This window comes from Lissotriton vulgaris, chromosome 4_1 (genome assembly GCF_964263255.1).
Source record: "Lissotriton vulgaris chromosome 4_1, aLisVul1.2, whole genome shotgun sequence".
NCBI classification, from domain to species: domain Eukaryota; kingdom Metazoa; phylum Chordata; class Amphibia; order Caudata; family Salamandridae; genus Lissotriton; species Lissotriton vulgaris.
In genome coordinates, this window is record NC_141691.1 from 1,111,168,214 (window position 1) to 1,111,190,827 (window position 22,614).

The 22,614-nt window shown below is 46.9% G+C and overlaps 1 protein-coding gene across 1 annotated transcript in view; it reads left to right on the forward strand.

The window, feature by feature from the left end:
* Positions 1 to 3,576: 3,576 nt before the first annotated feature.
* CTNNAL1 (catenin alpha like 1) overlaps positions 3,577 to 22,614 on the forward strand; it is a 974,420-nt gene continuing 955,382 nt past the window's right edge. Inside the window, exon 1 of the mRNA XM_086965342.1 lies at positions 3,577 to 3,922. Coding sequence (XP_086821468.1) covers positions 3,797 to 3,922 — 126 coding nt within the window. The 5' untranslated portion in view covers positions 3,577 to 3,796. The remainder of the gene's footprint in view (positions 3,923 to 22,614) is intronic.

Sequence of the window (22,614 nt, forward strand, 5' to 3'; positions counted from 1 at the left end):
CTGCCCGCTCCCTACATGTGAGTAGCAGGTCACCCAAATCCAAACTATCTGTCCTCTGCCCTGTGTGCCACTCCTCTGGGTCCCGATCTGAACTGACGGACCTCCACGCCCGCCTCAGGTGGACACCTTGACCTGTCTGGGTCGGGCTGGCGGGGACTTACTGCCCCGCCTCTTGTTGGATGCTGCCGTCAGATCCCTCGTGGGAGAGCGACTACCCGCATGAGGCAGAGCCGGCCCATCCTTTCGGTGGGCCCGGTTGGAAGGCGCGGTCTGCCAGGAGCTGGAGTCCTTGGTATGGAGTGACGGGGAGGAAAGTGCAGGTGGTTAGGGTGAGGGGGGATGGGGCGCTCACTGGAGTGGCGCCCAGGGCCTGGCGGTCTACCACGGCACTGGAGCCATTTGTCTGGTGCGGTGGGGGTGGGGGGTGTGGGGGGGGGGCTCCCACGGGGACGCTGGTGGGTTTGGCGGCTTAGGGTACAGGATTAACCCCGGCATGTTGAATTCTGCAGAGGATGGAAGGTACTGTGGCCCGTCGATCATGGTTCTAGGATTCATACCTACATAGATTTGTACTCCTTGGGATCCGATCCGAATTTTCGGAGTCCCAGATCCTCCGGCTGAGACGTTCCGACTACAGAGGGCTGTCAACTCATTCGGCTCCCCCACCCCCACCTGTCCGGAGGCAGACCCGTCATGACCACCAACTGGGGCACCACCAGGGTTGAAACTTTGACGCTAACTTTTGGACCAGTACTACCAGGATTCCACACAACGCAAGATAGGAACCTCTGGAGTGAAATTATCATCTAGCCTACCACATGCCTGTATATAGACAACCATGACCTCACTGTATATTTCGTACACTATTTGAGCACTAAGCACTATAGGCACTTGTATTCACTTTGCATCCTTGTAAATAATTCGTTTTGACAGTCTACTTGTTTATTGAGAAATATCATTGAATGATTTAAATCTGATATAAATAACAATACCTAAACCCTTTATCCCTGTCCTTATTCTTTAAGTGTTGAGTGTTTGATCCCATAAGACGTATTCTAGAGGTTGCATTATAAATTGCACTTTGAGCTACTTCAACTTACGTTCTTTCCACCCGACAGAACATTTTCTTGTTTAAATGAAACTTACCCTGGTTCTGAGGAACACAGGGTTACCCCATTAATACCTACTCATAATTCTTACTGTGTGCTCCCTGCATCCACCAAACGTACAGCGGGGTTAAGGCCTTCTCCTATCTTGCCCTAAGGTACTGGCACAAACTTCCTTTGTTATTGTTATGTTATTTCCACTTGTAACGCGCACGGATACTCATGAGTGTCCCGGCGTGGAGCTCGAGGGGAACAAGAAGAAATTAACATACAAAGAGATGTGTCTTGAGTTTCTTTTTAAAGATGGCAGAGTTCTGAATCGACCGTAGGAAGAGGGGGAGGGCATTCCAGGCTAGGCTGGCCTTCACGGCAAGGGAGCTGGCTCCCATCCTCTGAAGTCTGAAGCGAGGCACCCGGGCAAAACATTGAGTGGCAGAGCGAAGGGCACGAGCCGGGAGATAAAAGGAGAAACGCTTCTGTAGATAGAGGGGGCCCAGGCCATGAAGGGCACGATGGGCCAGAACTAAAGATTTAAATCTGACTATCTACAACAGGAAGCCAATGAAGAGAATGGAGTTGAAAGGTCACACTATTCCTGGCAGAGAGGCCCAATAGCAATCTGGCAGCCGTGTTCTGGACTACCTGAAGTTTTTTAAGCAGGTAGCCAGGGGACCCGACAAAGAGCGCATTGGCATAATCCAAACGGGAAAGGATCAGGGCGCAGGTGAAAGTTTCTCTAGTCGCTTGGGGAAGAAGCGGGAAGAAGGTGTGCAGAGTCTTGAGGAGGCCAAAGCAACAGCCTGTCAGTTTCTTAATGTGGGAGGAAAAGGAGAGACTCTCGTCAAACCAGACTCCCAGGTTTTTAGCAGGCTGTCCTGTCCCCGAGGGGAGCGGGGAGTCAGGGTGCCTCAGCTGTTCACGAAAGTCAATGGGAAAGCTGCCAAACAGTAAAATCTCAGATTTTTGTTCATTACATTTAAGATGAGCATCAGCTAGCTATTTAAAGATGGAAACTAGGCTGGGCTGCAACAACTGAGCTGGAGGTCTTGTCCCAGGTGAACAGCAGCTGTGTGTCGTCAGCATAGGCCATCACCTTAGCCCCAAGCTCCTCTGCCAGATGTAAAAGCGGCGTAACGTAAATGTTAAAGAGGAGCGGGCTACGGGAAGAGCCCTGAGACACTCCTGTGGTGACCAGCTGAGGCGAAGAGGAGAAAGGTAGGGGTGGCCCTTGCGTGCCACCCCTACCAACTGTTAATTAAGGAAACAACTTAAAGCCTATTTATTCTGAACCATCAGGTATGTTTCCTGATCTGATCCCCCGGGGTGAGTTGTGCGCTATAGGAATTAGATTTAACATAACTAACGTTGGCAACAGCAATAAGTCGGCAGCAGTGCATAATTTGAGCCAGTGTTTTCCGGTGCTTGACACCCACACTTAATTGTCAACACCGGAGCTCGACAGTCTACCCCAGGGTGGCGCTGTCTGGCTAATTTCGAGATTAGCGCAACAACCGTTTACTTATTAACATTTACTTATTAATTCAATAGACATTAATAATGACTATTACATGACACCCAAGCCACTCATAGCATCGGGGCCTGAAATAGTTCAAACTTTCACACTTGTAAGAGTGTGATAGTAGTTTTGTTGTTACTATCATTGGCAGCATAGCAGGAGCAATATGTGGTGCAAGCTGCAATGGCCTTCCTGACAAGAGCCCTGGCACTTTTTTTTTTTTTAAACAAATTAAAGTCTGGTCGGCTGCGTTTTAGGCGTAGGTTCATTGTGAGTTTTGCCTGGATGCAATAAAGCTCACAGAGAGGCACTCAAATGTGTCTAAACATAGTGTATTTGTAAAAGTGCGTGTTCGGTGCCAAATTAACATCTTCCTGCTGAATAACACATGTTCATGTTTACCCATCTCAATGGTACTCATTTTGTCGAGCTCAAAAAAGATAAAAGGCTATGTGGACCCTCCGGAAATTGCACCTGGGACCGCATTAGTCCACTGTGCCACCAGATGCGGTAACAGTCTTGAAGAAGGTCCTTAGTATACCTCTCTAGCCACGCCCCTTTGAGAGACTCCCTGCCATCTCCCCACCACCGCAATCCACCTATATGACTGTTTGGTCCCGTAAAGTATAACTGGAATTATTGCTGTTATCTTCTAATTAGCTAGTTTAGGCGCTCTGATATATACATAATTTGGAAGAGGTCCACACAAAAAAAACAAAGTAAAGCGTTTAAATGTATACTGGTGATTCAAATCGGGTCAGCTCATGTAAGAAAACAAAAACAGGTTGAAATGAACTTGTAAAAGATGCTCCTCAGGCGCATGGCTGCCAGGCCCTTCGCGCCGGCTAGATGAGAAGTTGTTTCCCTGGATTTTGAGAAAGTTTTGGTTGGGTCGCGCAGGAGAAGGTTCGCAGAGGGCCGGTGGATGCCTGTGCGAGGAGGAGGAAAGGGGAGGAGGCAGGTCTGGTGGTGGAGGGAGGGGGCCGGGCGCACATTGCTCCTCGGCGGCGCTGCTGCTTCCCCCATCGGTGGCCGCTGCGGTGCTTGTCGTTCGCCGGCCGGAGGTACGCTCGCTGTTCCGGCTCCACACACTGCGAGGAGGAGAGGCGCTTACCCCCGAGGGAGCCCGGGCAGAGAGCTGGGAGCCGCAGGGAGGCCACCGGGGAGCGGCGACATGGCCACTTCACCGTGCAGCAGCAGCGGGGTCTCCTCGTCTTCCTCCTCCGGCTTCACCATGGACTCTGGGCTGGAAATCAAGACCCGCTCCGTGGAGCAGACCCTGGTGCCGCTTGTATCGCAGGTAGGAGGCGCAGAGCGGCCGATAAAACCCGGGGTAGGGGCGAGCGGTGAACCGGAGTTGGTTGGAGCAGGGAGCTCCAAACTCCTGGCGGGGGAGAGGCGAGGGGGAGCCCAACCTCCACAACTCCCGTTCCCAGGAGACCCTCGCAGCCCCGTCTGTGTGTTTGCTTTCTGTCACCCTATTACCATTGCATTTTAACGGGGACTTGAATTCTGCCCCTGACTTACCCTTATTTCCCCAATTTCAACTTTCAGATGGCGAGAGCCCGGGGCTAGTGCAGCCTGCCCACCTGACCCACAGCGCGTGTGTGTGGTGGGCGGTGTTTCTCTGGGACTTAAAGTGCCGTGGGGGGGAGTGGGCAGCTCTACAGGGGGTGGGAGTACAGAATCCTTCTGTGATTAAAATGAAATCGCAGGTCATTCTGCGTTTTGTGTTCCAGTGGCAGACGCTACTCACTGTACTCGTAACAGTAGAACCTAAACTGAACTGCCAAGTCTATTGTCATTTAATTGTCCCAGAATGCACCCATTACCCATGCGAATTAACTCGCTAAATGCCATGTCACCGGCAGTGATCCACCCTCGAACCTTCTTCATGCTTAGGGGAACGAACCAAACTCATGCCCTGCAGGCATGCGACATCACGGTAACATTCATGTGCGGACCGTGACCGTGTGGGAAAGCTGTTAATGTTTTGCGCACACAGGGAATAGTGCATTGAAGGTGTAGGCGAACTCTTAAATATATCGACTTCGCCAGCGCTTTTCCTAGCATCTTCCACACAATCTAATTAATGGTAAACTGCAAGGCTCAGAAGCAGCAGGCTGTATTACCGATGAATACAGTGAAATACTTCAGTTGCTGCTTTTGGCCAGTTCACGGGTAGGTTAGCGGTGTCATTTTGTGCCGGGGCTTGAATTGTCGAGGAGGGGAAAGCAGGAAGGCTTCTGTGACCCTTGTGAACTGATTGGGAGACTCATCAATTTAGATGAAACTCTCTTCTTGTTGGTGCACTTGCCAAGGGGGCATTCAGCAATGGCTCGGGCTCCGACGCTGGCCTAGGATTTAGTCAATGGTTAATTTGGACAATTTACAAGCGTTAGTATTGTGGCTAGGAGCCTGAACAGCTGGGCGCGACCGGGGCCTCCCTGGACTTCTTGGAAGGCGTGCATTAGGGCAAAGTGTTGTAGCCCTTTGACCCCGCAACCAAAGCCGTGACGCAGCCCTTCTGTGAAGGGGCCCACCTGCAAGGGCCCTTGCCCAGTCCAACGGCGCCATGCCATAGGTGTATATGGGGAAGGGTGGTTCGAAAGTAAACCATGTTATTATTAGATTACTTTGGAAGGGACAGTTCATAAGCAATGGCGGGGCCCGGCATTTGTTTATTTTATCTAAGTCTCGTCTATGAGGCAGGGGCTGGTGGGGTCTAAGTGCTGGGTAGGCCCATACTCCGTACAAAAGTCTGCTCCGCGAAGTCTGTGACGACTAAATATATGCAAGCACCCTATCTTCTCAATGTAAACTTGGCTCTTATTTCCGTGGGTTTCCCGCGGTTAATATGTAAGCTACTGGACAGGATATTGCCGGTGTCTGGTAACGCACTGTGTGTCTGACCGGAAGGAGGCCAAGCTTCCATATTGGTTGGTCGATGCGTTCCTGGTGTAGACAAGCTCGTATGTCCCATGTGAGCTGCACACATTCCAAGACTGTACAACTACTCCGGATTAGCAAGGTGCATGACTTAATCAATACTGTAAACGGGTCTGCGTTGCAACCGATTTATGTAAGGGGTTGTCTCTTATCGTGTGCGCTCATATCTTTTGCTATTCTCCCCCCACACACACATTTTCTGCCTTGTTTCTGGCCATCTCAAAGGCTAATGTAATTGGACAGGTTTGCACCCACTCCCGCGCTGCCGCATCCCCGTAAAACAAAGCACTTCTTGTTGTGTAATCCAGTGCTCATAGTTTATGCTGAGATGTTATTGGAACCGATTTGAAAGACAGAGCGTCACTCGTTGGAGTTAGCCAGGCATTTGATGTACAATCTAACATGAATCCCAGAGATTTGTCAGTGAACGATTGTATGTTTTCTCACAAATGTACGTACATGTGTAGATAGACTGGCCCTAGAATATCCATGTCAATAGCATGAAAGAAAAGGAAGCATTTTGTGACTTTCTTTGCTGTACTCACACCCGTGATTTTACAGATATGTTTAATTGCCCAGGTTACCATTGAACGTGTTTAGTATAGCTTTGCTTCTGCTTGAGGTATTTTTAGTTTGCATTTTTTCCACCATGATCTTTCACACTTGTTATAGTGCTTGCCCTGCCCCCAACATTGTCAATGGGAGTGGCTTTCCTCAGGTGATATGAACTTGCAAATTATTCATCTTTTGCATGGAAGACTGTATCAGCCCTATTTTAATATGCCTTCAGTGTTGCGTGGGAAAACAGCAACATTAAGCTTTGACTGCACAGAATAAACTTTTCAGAGTGTGTTTTCAAGGCAGGAATAAAACTTTAGGCTACCTTGAAAATGTTTTTTGTTTGTCTCGTATAAAAAAATACAATGTTGTGTAGTGTTCAGTGTATGGTCTTGTGATGCTTTCTACCAGAATGGCCTGTAGATTAGTGTATGCAATACCTGGACAATGCATCATTGTAAGGATTGCGTAGTGCCATGGTTGAGGTTTCATGGCTTGTTTAAAGTGCCCTCTTTCCGATGAGGAGCCTGTTCTCATATGTGAGTGTCCAGGTTATACTTTACACTATCTTGTATACAAGGCCAGCTTTAGCCCTGGTGGCGCCCTGTGCGACCATGTTTGTTAGCGCCCCCCATGACCACCTCACCACTGATTCCCTCACTACCACCATTTGACAAAACCCCCAAGTCTGCATAACCACTATCTTTTAGATTCATTTAGTTTTATAGCACCTATCATACCAGTTTATATGTGTGTAATCAGTGCATATGAAATGATACATAACACAGAGGTATATAAGGTGTAAGAGTCACATGTCATTCATACTGGTAGGCAGTATAGTTTTAGAGTCCTTGGTCTGGAAAAGCACAAATTCAGAATTTAAAATAGAACACCATTGTTAGGGGTTTTCTTTAATAAGACGACTTGATTTCTACCCAAGTGAACCCTTTTTGCAATATTAGGATAAGGAAAAACTGGGCAAAAAACGTGTAGCTGTAATATATTCCTTGCATTTGGCATGCAGCTCTTTGATGACAGTTAATACCTCACATCTCTATATTAGTATTATATATTTTAAACTGCAAGTAACAAAAGGATGTCTCTGACAAAACCCATAACCCATTGACCTATTTATAGTGTATGCACTTTGTGATCTGAATGGGATAAGTTCTTTGCAGCACACATATTCCTCTGTGCTATGATGAGTCAAAACTTCCACTTCCAGACAAGGCTCCGGTCTTTCTCCCGAAAGAACATTAATCACCGGAGTTATTGTGACATTTTTATTGATGCTTGAAAATTGCTGGGTCAAGAAACGTGGCATCAGGTGCTTTGAAAACAATAAACATTGCGCCCCCACCCCAAGTCAGCAGCCGGTTAAGTGGCACCGATCGCACTGCCCTAGAGCCAGCCCTGCTTGTATAACCCAAACAGCTGTGTCACTCGGCCAAGAACCTCAACGCCTTGGGACGTACAGAGTTACCTCTTACAAGTGGAGTTCACAGGTTTATTAAGCATTTTAACATTAACCAGAGTTCCCCCCCGTAAGAGGGGGCAAAAAATATAAAAATGTACCAATTAAATGATTCGCCGCAAGCTTGGCAGTGATCCATTTTTCAGTGATCGGGTACATTTGAAATATCTTTGAATTGTCCTCATGCCAGATGTTAGGTTTACCGTGATAACCTGTTGGATATTTCTCCAGCCAGGCCTCAGTTGCAAGTGCCCTGTCTGGCTCTGGGGTAATCCCATCCATTCCCACTGGCCCCGCTATTTGGCATTCCAGGTTTGAAACGCTTCCTAACTGGGTTTGAGGGTGTGCTCTCATCACTAGAATACCTCTGTTCATGACCCTGCGATTTACCAATCTTTCTTTGACACAGGTGGGTGGCTTAAAGCTGCCACTTCCGGCCCCACTTAAATTGTCTGAACCTCAGGTGGGTTAACCCCTTGGCTCCTTATGCCCCCTGAACAGAATGGGCCTTCAATAGTTCCACAAAGCCAGATTGGCAAGAGGCAACCAAACCCGGCGGAGGGATGAACACACACATTGTCTCATTTGTTGAGAAGGGAGCAAGGAGGAGAGAGTGGACCATGCCTAGTGTGATTCATCATCAGTGGAAAGAAAACCGTTTCATGAATAAACGTAGTACTACAGCAGTGAATGGGTGTATTCAGAGCAATATGTGTTGTAAATCAGTGGTATATATATTTGAAAATCACAATCCTGCTTCTGCTACGTGGTATTTACATGTTACTTTTTGCATCTCTAGTTACACCCAGATACTGTTTCCACTACAATATTTTCCTGACACCCCGATCATTGCTGAAACATTTTGATTCATTAGTTTACCCTGGGAGAGCTCAGCCCAGTGGTGGCAAAATCAAATACTTTGTTTCCGGTGACAGGAAACATCACAGGTACTCCTGGGGGGCAGATGAGTCAGTACTTGAAAGGCGAGTGATTTTAGGGTGTGGGAGTGCTTTGACTACCGTAATTTACTCCTATGTCGCTTCTTTTGGCGCACTGGAGTCCAGTGACCTTCACTAACCTGCCCGTTTTATTTCTGGCTCGATAGAGCAACTGTCTGGAAGACATACTACCAAAGTCCGCCTAGAGTAGAGTTTCCATCTCACCTCATGCTGTTGAATGTTTGGTGTATCTTTCCGCCTTCTTTGCGTTGCTATACTTGAGGGTACATTTACATCTTACAAGTAAATTCAGTCATCACACTATAAACAAAAAAAAAACTTTTTTAGTTTTACAAAACAGCGCACAAATACATCAGCAGTCCATGAAATGCATGGTTAGTGACAATAAACACATAAAGCACTATGACATTCGTCAGGCAAGGCTATGGGTTACATAAGTGCAGTCTCCAACCCGCGACAATAAGGCATCCTCTTGTCAGTGCATATGCAAACTTAGCACTTCATGCTCTCCACACATTCCCATGTATCGCCAGACTCATTCGGTTATGTCATCACTGTCTTTCGACACAATATCAGAGTTTGGATCCAGCAAGTTAGTACATAGTTCTCTCCCTCAGCTCGATCGGCTTATCACCCTCGTGGTGTCTCCTGAGCTGCATGTGAGACTCTTCCTTCAAAGTCCATTCCATTACAACCCTGCGGCGTTCTGCAGTTTCGATCTCTCTCAGTCCCATCTATGATCAATGATGGCTACCCTTCTTCTGGCTAAGAATAACACCAATTGTAGAAACTTGTAAAGTATCATCCTGCTCTTCGGGCGCTTTACATTGCTGAACAGACAACACTGTGGTTGCATGTACTTTTAGATGTGTGATCCTGTTGATGTCAGCGACCACCTGAGTCCAGAAGAGCGAATAATTGGCAAACCTCCTTGAAGAAGAGAAAAGTCTCCTCAGAGTGTAAATACCCTAAATAGGACATGCCGTCCATCATCAGCCAGACCAGTTTTAACCCCTTCGATGCTGGTGACGGAACCATTCCGTCATCAGTCACGGTTGAGCTGTGCTGATGACGGAATGCTTCCGTCACAACCGCACCCAGTTAAGGAATGTCCAGCACACTGAGGAAATCGGGGCCGCACGGAAGGTGTTAATGGCCGAAGTGTAAGTTCCCTATGGAATGGAGCTTGCCTCAGGACTACCTTGGCAAATCATTGCCAAATTGTTGCAGTCTGCCTGATGATGTACAGGAATTCCGCTGGCATTCCCGCGCACTTCATCAGTAATTTAGAAAAACGTTTCTCTGCAATTCTCTTGTACAATAGATGTTTTGTCCCACTTTTCACTTGGGTCCAGCCAGCGGGCTGCCTACTGATGACGTGCAGTGAAGTAATACAAATAAATTTGCATGACTTCCAAACCCCCGTTTCTTACAGTTTAGTCATTGTCGTTGAGGCCACTCGACTGCATCGGTCCTCCCAAAGCAGTGAGATAAGAATGGAGTGTAACTGCTTGAAAACATGTGATGGGAGGAGGGGGTTCTGCTGAATGTACAAGCAACAGGGCCATTTTGGCTATGGGCATCCTCCCCATCAGGGAGAGGAGCAGTATTCCAGAAGGTCACTGATGACCTCAATGCATCTAAGACCCTGTCTATATTTAGTTGTAGCTGTAACCTCTGAGTGTGCGTTATCTAAATCCCAAGGTACCTGAACTGCGTCGTCCCAGCACCCGTACATGATCTTTTGGGGTATTGACTAAGAAGGCAAGAAAAACAACAGGGATTTGTCACTGTTAAGCCAGAGATCTGAAAAGTTCCTGAAGTCATCCAGCATCCGTAGCAGTCTCAGTACAGCATCTCAATGGGACTAGAGATAGAATAAAGCATCATTGGCACAGAGTGAAATGACATGTGGAGTGTCTCCAATTAGTATACCACAGTCATGTAGTTCCCTGCTTACCCAGATCTCCCAGGGGTCTATGAAAAATAAGTGGCAACAATGGCAGCCTGTTTGTGTTCTGTGACCCAGCCTCCTTGGCTCTGAGCCACATCGCCCCCACGTGCACCCTTGCAGTTGGTTCCTTATAAAGCAGCTGGATCCAGCCACAGAACCGCAGGCCAAAGCCCATAAGTCACAGCACCTCAAGCAAGTATCCCCAGTACACCATATGGAAGGCTTGACCTTGACCCCAGGGTAAGATCTTTATCACAGTGTTCAACCTCTTGCAGAACATGGGTCAGTTGTTTGAGGTTCATGCTGGTGCATTGACCTGGAATCGCATTGGTCCCAGTGGACCAATTGCATCATGTGGGGCATTAACCGGCAGGCCAGTGACTTGCAAAGCAAAGCGCCTTCACATTTGAATTAATCATTGTGAGAGGATATAAGTAGAAGGGTTATCTGCGGCTCCCTCAGGCTTAAGTAACATACATATGTCGCTTTCCTGCATGGTTGGTGGCAATATCCCTGCCTTCATGGCCTCTAGACAAAGCTCCCGGAGTCCCTGATGAGTAGGTCTGATAGAATTCCGACAGAAACTCGTTGCTCTTGGGAGCCATAGACAGCGGAAGTGTTTTCAAGGCCATTCTGACCTCTTCCGTAGCTAATTCCTCATCCAAAGCCTCTTTCTCAACAGGCCCAAACCCGGGCTAAACTTTCCAGATATTGAGTGCATGTATGAGTGTCTATGGTCGGGTCTGCGGTGTAAACTCTTTGTTGGTGTGTGTGAAACGCGTCCACAATACCTGCTCTGGTGGTTACACTAGCACTGCCTAGCGTGGACAGATGTGTCATCAGTGGCAGGGAATGTTCACCATGGAGGATCCAAGCCAGAAGACGCCCAGACTTGTTGCCCTATCGATGCACTCATTGCAATATTGTTTTAGGGTGTACTTACTGAAATGGTTCCAAATGTGCGTTATGCGCCCCATACCATGTTCTCCTCCCTGAGTGTGTCTGCTGTAAATAGATGCCTAGTCTGCACCTCGAGAAGTGCTGACTCATCCCTAATTGTCTCTGCCTGCAGTTGTCGCCATACACTGCAAGTCAAACCAATGCTAGTGCCCTGCAGTAGCACCTTAAGATCCTTCCACTCCATGGATCAACTTCCAGTGTAGCCCCAGTTCAATTCATAGTAGCCTGTCAAGGACTGCAAGAGTGACTTGTGTCTCACCGGATCCTCAAGGATCGCCTCTTGGAGGTTATCATCTGGGTAATTTGACGTTTAAGTGTGAGCACTGCCCCCTGAAATTTAGCTAAGTTAGCCTCGGTGGTTGTGACCTTATTCGCAACTTTCTTTAGCTCGGCATGCAGTAGGTGAACATCAATTGATTAGTCTCAATGTTGTGGTCCAGCTCAGTCTGGAGCATTGTATTGCAGCCAACAGTTCTGCCCTGGAGTGCTCCAATCCACCGTTCAATGCCTCACCTACATCCATAGCGCCTGTTTGCCTTGTTATTAATTGAATAGGGTGGCACAGGTAAGTATATTGAGTAATAGTTTTCGCTGAGTGGGCACAAGTGTGCTGCTTCTTACCCATTATATGTCGAGGATGGCGATTGCTCGCCTTTCCGGAGTTGTTCCAAGTTGTTACAGTGGGTGAAAGCAACTAACTGATTAAATACATTAAGTCTAAACCTCAAAAGGAGGAAGTTCTGGTGGTGCTGGACGTTGAGTAGCAAGAATGGCTGCAGCTTGTCAAAAGGGGCCTGCTAAAAATAGGATATAACTGACAGCGTAATTCTTACTTTATCCCACCTTGCTGCCCCATGCATTGCTTAACACATGTCCTTTTGTTGAGGGAGAAGAGAGATGGAGGTTTGTCAATCCTATATGGTCTGGACAAAGCCAAGGCCGATCCAATTAAAGACGGTCTTCAATGATCGCTCTATTAAGTGCCAGTGCCTCAATAGTCTAGACTTGTCGCCACAACATAAGAGGACAAGTCCAAGTTTTATCCTCCAGAGGGATTAGCCCTATCTCCTTAAGACAAATAAAAGTAGCTCTACATTGGGGTGGAAAAGCAAGCTACAGGTGAAACTGTTTTTGATTAACTGTAGCCCAATTGCTTTGATGAGGACCCAAATCCAGGGCCCATAGGTGGACAATCTTAGGCATTTCGCCTGATAAATCCCTAACATATGGTGAACAGGCCTCCTACCTAATTTGATGGCAAATCGGAGAAGAGCATTAATACTTCTCACAAACTTGCTGTTTCTCATTTCCAACAGATGGTACCAAGATCCAGTGTTGTTGAAGACCGTACTGAGATAACTAAAATTGTTACCTTGAGTGACTTTTGAATGCAAGGTATGTTTTTGGGTTTAGTTTTCAGGCAAGATATCCCGAAGCGCAGTTTGCGAAAAATATATGTAATTTTGTACAAAAAAAAGAAAACGTATTCCTCCCATCAGTACTAAAAATCACTAGCCAAACTCACTAGATTTTGAAAGCTCACATTCCTCCCTCCACCTTCATCAAAGCATCCTCCATTCGGATCCCTCCCATTTAGAATGTATGCCTTTGTGAGTCCGAAAGCCAGTTTATTCTGTTTTAAGCTTTGTCCATGTGTTTAATCCAATGCTATGAGTAAGTGCTCTCTAAAAAGGCAAATAACAAAAATACCATTAAAGCTTTAAAAATTTCGCAATGGAAATATTTTGAGCATTCACATTTTCCATCATCCAAGAGCGAATTAGAGAGCAAGTATTTTGTATTTACATTTGCCTCACATCTTCTTAGATTTGTCTTAAATGACAGTGAAGTGTGATATTTCTACGAAAGAGATAAATGGAGACAAACTGGCACAGTGAGCTGGCAAAAGTGCAGACTGAGAAGAGGCTCCAAGTGCCTATCCCTCTAGTGTGGCCCTCTCCTTTGCTCAAATCTCTCTCCATCATACACACATTCATTTGTTACGCACCCACACCTTTCTGGAACCATACACTAGTTAACCTCTTTTTTGTTTGGTTTGAAGTGCAGTCTGTGACTTGTAGTAAATGAATGACTTGTAAAACGAGCCCTCTCAAACAAGAGAACCAGAAGTTGAGTGCTGGACTAGTGATAGTTGCATCAGTAGCATCTGCTACCGTACGGGGTCAGGCGTGGGGGTGTGAAAATAAAAAAACACTTACCTGGACCAGCCAGCTGGCGTCTCTCCTCTATCCTCTTTTTTTGTGTCTCCGCCGGCGACAGGAAGCACCCGTACTTCCAGGCTCCCCATAGCCAGTCACAACGCTGCAATGCAGCACTGTGATTGGTCTGAGCACCGTGGATCGGCACTCAGATGGGGGATGGGCGGCTTTGCATGTTCCACACCAGGCTGTGTAAAGCAAGCCTGGTGGGGAAGATGAAAAGTGCACCGGACTGTTTGTCCTGCGCACTTAAGGAGTGCAACCCCTTCCCCCCGACCAGCCCTGCCTCTCCCCAAGAGCCACTGACTTCAATAGGAAAAAGAAAATGACAATAGTGATATGTATGTTATTATATTTGTATTTTTCCTTTTGAGCAGTGGCGCTGCGCTTCTCTGCCTTATCGGAGGAGCCGCCACTGTGTTGCATACATCCTTATGAAACTGTTGCACATTCTATTGAGTGCGCATGCTGTAGGCTGAATCTGTGTGCCTAATCAGTGATTTCTAACTCTGAGCTAATGAATGTGCTGGAGAGAACGCACACAGAATGATGGTTGAAACTGATGCTCTGTTTTCATCTGAAGGAGCTCCCCAACTCTTTGGGGGGTGCCTGAGGCCCCCCAGAGTGCAGGTGCATTCAGCTCGCCTTCAAAAAGGATGGCGTGGAGGGTGCACCTATGGAGACTTTAGTCTCTGCAGGTGCAATGCAATTTTCGGTTTGGTGAGGAGAAACAGTAAAGTGGGAGTGCTCTCTTTGACTCTATGGCCACCCCTCAGTGGCCGATCCCTTGAGGCTTCCTAAGACTTTCTATTCTCCTTCTCCAAGGGCTCCTCTGAGTCAAACCATTTATGGATTTGCAGAGGACTCTATACCCTTGTGTCCACATTAGTTGTTTTTATCAAAAAGGAGGGAGGAAGATTGATCTCTTGATCAGCGGACACCGATTACCACCAAGGATGGTGGAAGGTCCAGTAACAGCTTGTGTCCGGTACAGAGGATGCAAAGGGGAGGTTGCTGTACTGTTCCTATGTAGAAAGGAGGAAAGGTTTAGCTGGCATGACCAAAGGTGTTTGAATAGCACCTTGGGGCATCCATTATGTTGGATGTATTTGCCTCACACACCCCGAAGGATGTCGTGCTTCATCATCGGCGTTTGCTCCTCGTCGGGGAGGCGGTGCAATCCCCGACGGGCTCACCTCAAGAGGGGCTCTTTGGCGGAGATCTTTTATCCAACAGCCTTATGGTGAAGTGGGGGTGTGTGGGCAGGATGGTATATGATGATTGGATGATTGCTAAAATGTAGCTAGGGGTACCGGAATTCTCTTTATTCTGGGGGTCCCCTGGCTGCAATTAAAATGTGGGGCTAGCCTACTAGATGTCAACAGATTAGGTTGAGTGACACTAGAAAGGACTAGAAATCAAAGTGGTCACCACTTTGATTTCTAGTCCTTTCTAGTGTCACTCAACCTAATCTGTTGACATCTAGTAGGCTAGCCCCACGTTTTAATTGCAGCCAGGGGACCCCCAGAATAAAGAGAATTCCGGTACCCCTAGCTACATTTTAGCAATCATCCAATCATCATATACCATCCTGCCCACACACCCCCACTTCACCATAAGGCTGTTGGATAAAAGATCTCCGCCAAAGAGCCCCTCTTGAGGTGAGCCCGTCGGGGATTGCACCGCCTCCCCGACGAGGAGCAAACGCCGATGATGAAGCACGACATCCTTCGGGGTGTGTGAGGCAAATACATCCAACATAATGGATGCCCCAAGGTGCTATTCAAACACCTTTGGTCATGCCAGCTAAACCTTTCCTCCTTTCTACATAGGAACAGTACAGCAACCTCCCCTTTGCATCCACATTAGTTGTTTGCCTCAGACACACAGGCATGGCATTGTGTCGGAGGCCGCGGTGCATGCAAAAGAGGAGATGTCCTTTACACCTTCCATGCGGGTTGACAAGTGAACTTTGGAAAAGGTGGATGAAGCCTCTATCGGACCCTCTGCCTGCTCTCGCCTTCCCAGACGCACACAAACACATCCAGAGAACAAGCTGATGCACACACTCATACATTTACACATGGCATTCACTCGCAGCCAAAGCCCCCCTCCTTACTTATTACACAGTGGCAGCACAACTCCTGGTCTAACAGGGGCTTTTAGGGAGAGGCATCTTTAGGAGGTCTCCTCCCGGAGCTATATGAGCATGTGGTGGGTGCCGGTATAAGGCAGTGGTAGTGATGGTTGGGTACTTAAGAGCGGGAGAGGGAACGTAGATTTAATAATAAAAGAAGAGCCTTATCTGAAGCTGCCGGCTGCCTCCTGCGTCCCGCCTTGGCATTCCTGTTCCCAGCAGCCCCTGGGATGCCTTCACAGACTCCCTTTGCTATCCTTGCGGTGTTCTCATTCTATGAGACCAGCACGTGGATTGGCCTGAGCGGGCTGGTTTGACTCCCCGCTCAGGCACAGGAGTCTGTGCAGTTTCTCCACCCTGCTGTGCAATGCAGCCTGGTTGGAGATACTTAAGCGTGCATGTGTGTTTGGCTGACCTAAAACGGCCAGCAAAACACACATGTACACTTCTAGGTCACCAACCACTCCTTCCATGGCCCTGCCCCGCCCCTTCTAGCTCAAAAAGAAAACTATGTTAAAATATAGTTTTATTTTTCAGTTACTGGCGCTGAGCCAGAGGGGCGATGCTCCTCCGCCATTGCAGAGGAGCCGCCCCTGCGATATTGGCGGGCCACCTACATTTGTGCAGAGCAAAAAAATGTTCTGCACAATGTTCACTAAAGCGGTGACACAAGCTTGCATCTGTAAACAAAAGTCCATATGCAGCTTCGCAAACGACACAGACGACCAGTTGCGCATTATGTGGTGCTTGCGTACTAGGCAACAGAATCTGATCATCTTTTGGGGATGCCTGTGTTCCTGCACTCTAGTAACCAGATTGTTGCTTTTGAAAGAAAGGGAGAGTAAAACTGCAGGTAATGGTGTGGGGTCAAGCACTGGAGGGAGACATCAATTCATGTGACTTAGCCTCACACACTTGTGATAGATTTCTTTGTTAAATCCTCTAAAGAGAAAATAGAGAGCTGCAGTTGTGAAGAACCACTTTCAGAAAACAGTAATTTAGGAATATTGTCACAGGAATGGTACAAAGCCTTAAGTCAGCAAACCTCTATTTTAATCTGCATTCCACTGCCATTCCTTAGTGACCACTTCTTATAGCGGGGATAGAGGACAGCAGTCTATTTACCAGCCTCTCGCAACTACATGGCCTGTTAAAATGGCAGATCATGTATGCTAGCAACCACACATCTTTTATTACATGGGCCCTAGCAGGTAAATGTGTTCTGCGATCCGGAGTTGAAATGTAATCATTCAGATTTGGAGAAATAAGTTTCATTTTTGTGTAGTCTGGAATTTGCTTATAAGAATTTAGATTTGAGCGGAACAGAAACATTTGCAAGTGTGCACAGGGTTTAGGGTAATGCTTAGCTCTCAATGTGCCATTGTTTACTTTTGGCATTTATATTTAATCTGGAAGCTTATGCCTTGCATGCTTATTTTGGAGTTCGGGTTTGTAGCAAGGCCCTCCTTGTTCATGCAATAGGAAATTATACTGGCTTAATGATATGTCATTTGTAAACCAAACTGCACATTTCTATCCCACAGATATACTTATGACTAGCTCTGTTGAGCCGAAGAAGTAGAACATTTCACAATAGGATTTCTTTGTGTGCGAGGTGATGACAAACCGTAATTGTGCCTCTGTAATTTCCCAAGAGGCTTGATACAGAATTGCAAGTAATTACCAACAATTTCAGTTCCGTTCTGAGCCTGCTTTCAAGCAGGCAGAGCTCAGGACTTTGCCTCTGGAGCTTGCGCGTAGGTCTGCCCCACTGCGACAGGTACAGCGCTGCTTGGGCCTAGTCCCTGCGCTTTCAATGGAGAAAGTGCGCCTTTTTCTGTTGGCAAAGCGTCGCCCCACTGCTTTTAAGCAGTGCAAATAAATGAAACATAAAATGATAATAACTCTTGAGTTATCATCAGGGTCGGATTGGGATCACAATTCGGCCCGGGCACTGACGAAAAAAGTGGCCCACATTCAAGAGGCGTGGCCCATATTTAAGGGGCGTGACCCACATTCAAGGGGCCTGCCCTTTCATGAAACACCATTTGCACAGACAAGGAATGAAAGTGGGAGGATACTGTTCTTGCACACAACACAGGGCCAAGGTGACAATGGCCTACATGCGGAGCAACTAAAAAAAATAGCAAGGCCCCTTTTTGTCACAAAATTATTCGTGCCCTCCAGCACAGGAGCACCTGAAAAGCAGCAAAGCCCCTGCTATTACTAACCTACTCAGCCCTCTCCAGACCTTCAGCTCAGGAGCACATGAACAGAGGTAAGGCCCCTGCAATTAGTAAATTAATCAACCATCCAGGCCTTGGGAAAATGTCCTGGCAGGGGAGCACAAAACACAGCTTTCTGGGTCATCCAAGGTAGCCAGGTAGCCAGGGGGGAGGCTGAGGTGAAGCTGGTGCATGGGAAGTGCCTTCCCAGTGTGTTCTGGCAGTTTGAGTATTTACCATTTACTGTAGTATTACCCGTGTACCTGTGTATGGTACCCTTTTGTAACTTGCACAAGTCACTTTTCTCTTGTAACACACTGTTTGCTACCTCTCACTTTTGTTTGCTTTAGATACTTGCACAAGTGCCACCATTGCCTACGTAACGTTTGTTCTTGTGCTGGAGTGTCTGCCATTAATTGCAGTATAATACCTCTACTTGTATTTTGTACGTTTTTGTAACCTGCACACATATCTCTTTTTCCTCCTGTAATGTATCGTTTGCTCCTCTTGTATTTTGGTTGCTCACTATTGTCACTTTTGATTCATGTAACTTAACGTTTGCTTTTGTAATTTGTCCACTTATAATTTTCTCCTCATGTATTATTGCTGTTCCTAGTGTGAAGCGCTCTGACACCTTCAGGTAAAGTCTGCGCTATATAAAATCGCATAAATAAATAAATAAAACAAAAAAATTCCAAACATCACCAGGCCCCCACAGCAAGACCCATTCTTCCTCGCCCACTATGCCCTGAATGTGAAGGGCTGTGGGCGAGGTGTTAAGACGAACACCGTTTCTGGGCTGCATGGGCGCCAGGGGGCCGAGGTGCAAATGGCTCAAAGGCCTGAGAAACACCTGGCCCCCAGGGAGGCCGATTATTGCAAACAATCACCCCTCCCCAGCCCAGCCTCAGCTTGATTGCTTGGCAGGGTAGGGGTGAAGGAGAGCCCACAGCTGACAATCGCTGTCTGGCCGCACAGCGAGGCTGCTTTCATTTTCTCAGTCTCTGTCTCCGTGCACTCTGTGGGCCGGTTTTTTTTCTCCCCTTTCCGAGTCCACTCTCTGTGGACTGGGACAGGGGAGAAAAAAACGGCCCACAGAGGGCACTGAGGCACCGGCCCTTCGGCCCATTCCCGAATGCCCGCCTTGCCAATCCGCCCCTGGTTATCATTTCATGTTTCGGTGCTGCTTTGTGGGTGGGTGGGATTGCTCTGCTCTAGGAGCAGGGCAGAGGAGGAGTGGTTTGCCCACTCCTAAGTGCACATGACTGCATTGTGATTGGTCAGGGGAGCCTAGCTGTGCTTCTTGTTCCTGGAGTCTGATGGAGGAGAGCTGGAGCAGAGACGCGGTACCCGGCGGCAAGGTAAGTGTTACTTTTTTATTTATTTTGCAATTTATCCCTCCCGCGCGCCGCCACTGCGTGCAAACCATTACAAGTATTGCAAAGGCAGGGGCTGCTGTAACTTTTCTTGCTCGGGCAGCATTGTGTCTTGTCACCACTCTTCCTATTTAGACTCATGTTATGTGCTCGAATGCTACTCGTAAAGATTGCCGGAGGCAAATAATTTTGCTTTCTCAGTTTTGCTGAGGGTGTGTTTGAAGATTTGTCTGAGACATTTTGCTGTCTCTTTAGGTCTGATTTGACACGCTTCTGTATGCCTGTCCAGTGGCGTATAGCTAAAATGATAGGGCCCTCATGCAGAAATTGAGGAGGGACCCCTAAGCCTCCCATGTCTCACAGATCTGCATTGACCTTGGGCTAAATGAAGGCCCAGAAACCAGCATCCTGGGACCGGTATCTGGGTAACACCCCTCATCAGCCAGGCTAGCTTAAATCTAGTGGCAAAGTGAGGTAAAAAACGATGATAGATTCAACCCAGATCTGTGACTGCGGATGAGTGTCTGAAAAGTTTCAGCACTCCACCCATCATCTCCTTGTGTTTGCTTTGTTTGTCCTAAGTTGGCAGGGTATGTGGGTTCCTTGCTCACTTTGCCACTGAATTCAAGCTAGTCACGCTGATGAGAGGTGTTATCCCGAAACCGGTCCCAGGATTCGTGTTTCTGGTCCAGGGAAGACCTTTCTTGGCAGTTCGGGCTGGACGGTTCCCATGAGGCACAGGGTCAAGACTGATTTGCATAAAAGCTGGGTTTGAACTGGAGTGGCGCAGTGAGCTAAAGAACGAGGATGGATTCAACCCAGATCTGTGACTGGATGCGAGTGTCTGAAAAGCTTCAGAGATCCATTTATCATCTCCTTGTGTGTGCAGAGAAAAAGATAAACCATGATTGAAATTAAAATGGCAGAGAAGCTGTCATAAGGACCAAAAGGCCAATACTAATTTGAGGTTGTTTGTGTTACCTTTTGCAGGGGACCTTGCATTCTGAGCGGGATTGCTCTTGTCAGGTCAAGCCTGAAACAGCACATGTGCTCTAGCTTGCAAGACACTATTGTTTTTAATAATGGGTTGGAAGTTAGCCCATTGCTTACCATTTGTTGGCTTCAGTGTCACTCTTCTTTGCAGCCTACTAATTGGCCAGAGCAGACCAAGCCCCACTTCCATTCCTTTCTAAGGAGCACAGGCCAACCACAGATTGATTCATCTTAATTAGTGCCCGTTTGCTTCTCATACTGTGATTGAAGTACTATTTCTTCTCCTCCCCTGCGACTCCCCCTGCCACAGTCTGGTACTTCCTCCCTCCCTCCTCCCCCTCACCTCCGTTGTTTTTTTCCCATATACCTCCCCTCCTCCTGCTGCCTATTATTGCTGCTCCCTCCCCCTCCCGTTATTGCTGCCCCTTCCCCTTTTGTTGCAAGCAAACTTTTTTTAACATATTCCACAACATCTTGGGCTACTGTGCAACTTAGCTTAAAAAGGCGATCAACGATTGGTGTGTCGTATTGCTTTTATAATTGACTTTAAGACCTGTTCAGCAGCTCCCAACATGTCTTAAAAACATTGAAAATGCCAACAGATCTTAAATAGGCAAGACCAATTGGCTTTGCTAATGCCAGGTTTATTTTTAGAGAAGAGCTAAGTCTGATTTGCATGTATTTGGTCCTAGTCTGTGATAGGAGTTTAGCAAGAAAAAAATGAAATGCACATGAAGTAGTTACCAGTTTACAAGATAAATTCAAGTATGCCATCTGCAGGAATTTTTCATATTTAATTTCAGGAAATGGTGGGTCATCCAAGCAGCCGCTACTCTAACATATCAATAATGTGCCCAATGCCATTGATTAAAGAGACCCTTATGCTACAACTAGTATTGAACTCATCCTGGTCAATAGACATGCCAATGTTTGGTGATTAAACAACTCAGTGACAATATCGGTCCTTCGAGCACTCTAATCGATGGAGAGGGATGGTGAATTCCTTATTTTGAAGACCAGAATACTGGCCATGGAATGGAGAAAGCTAGTCAAGATGTTTATGGAAATACATGTTCAGTTGCATTGATGACTCCAAAAGAAAAGTCAAGCAAAGTCCTGCAAAATAGCCACCCGTCTCATTCTGTATGTAGTGTGTGAAGCATGAGGGTTGTGATTCAGCACTACAGCCCAGACCGAATCCTGACTAGAGGGAGGACAACAGGTCGGATTTTGTTTTCAAGTGAAAAGCCAGGGATTTGCCAGACATAGTGAGTTGGTTATGGATGATTTAGAAGTGCCTCTCTGCGAGTATTGGTGTCTTCATAAGAGATGCATTGCCTGCGGTACTCATGACGTCAGGTTACTCTCCCTAGCTGAGCATCTATTGACTGTCGAAACCTGTACAAGATACCTTTGTAAAAGTAAACAAGACACAATGCATTGAATAAATAACCCGCGGGTCTTGTTGATCCGTTTCACCCAGCAGGCTCTTCCTTAGTTGAAGACTCAATATTGACTATTTTTATTTTTACTAATCTTAGTCACAAATTAGGCATGGTAGTTGATGGCAGGGTTGGACTGGTATATAGGGGAATCGGGTAAGTGTGGGGCCCATTTTTGGGTGTTTGTCGGCCTGTTTTATTGTCTGCTAGGCCAGTTTATACTGTTGATTTCCCGATATTAAAGTAAACATTGCATGCAGCAAACTCAAATCCATACAGTCTTCCATACCTTGCAAAACACGTGTACAGCTTGTCTTTGCAAGTTCAAGCTGCCCCCATTTGCAAACATGGGTTATTTTTTTTAATCTATCTAATTTACTAAAGGGGGAAATTGTAGCTCGTGGCTGGGCCTATTTTTTCCCCCACTCAGACACTGGTCAGGGAGCAAAAAAAACTGAGAGAAAAGTGGATAGAATAATGGCAACTTCATTATGAGTGAATAAGGTACACACTTTCACCTTTTCAATCCTACCTTACAAGGTAGACCCTCTTTTCTAGCACATGGTGTGATTCTTGCAGTAGCATTGTTTCTTTCTATACTTTATCTCTGGCAGTTGCTTCCTAAATGAGATAAGCGGAGACAGTCTATAAAACTAAGTGATCTAGAGGAAAGTTGTGTTGGTCTCTAAACAACGTTCTTCCACAATGGCAAAATACCTACCTATGATGCAAAATTCAATGCAAGA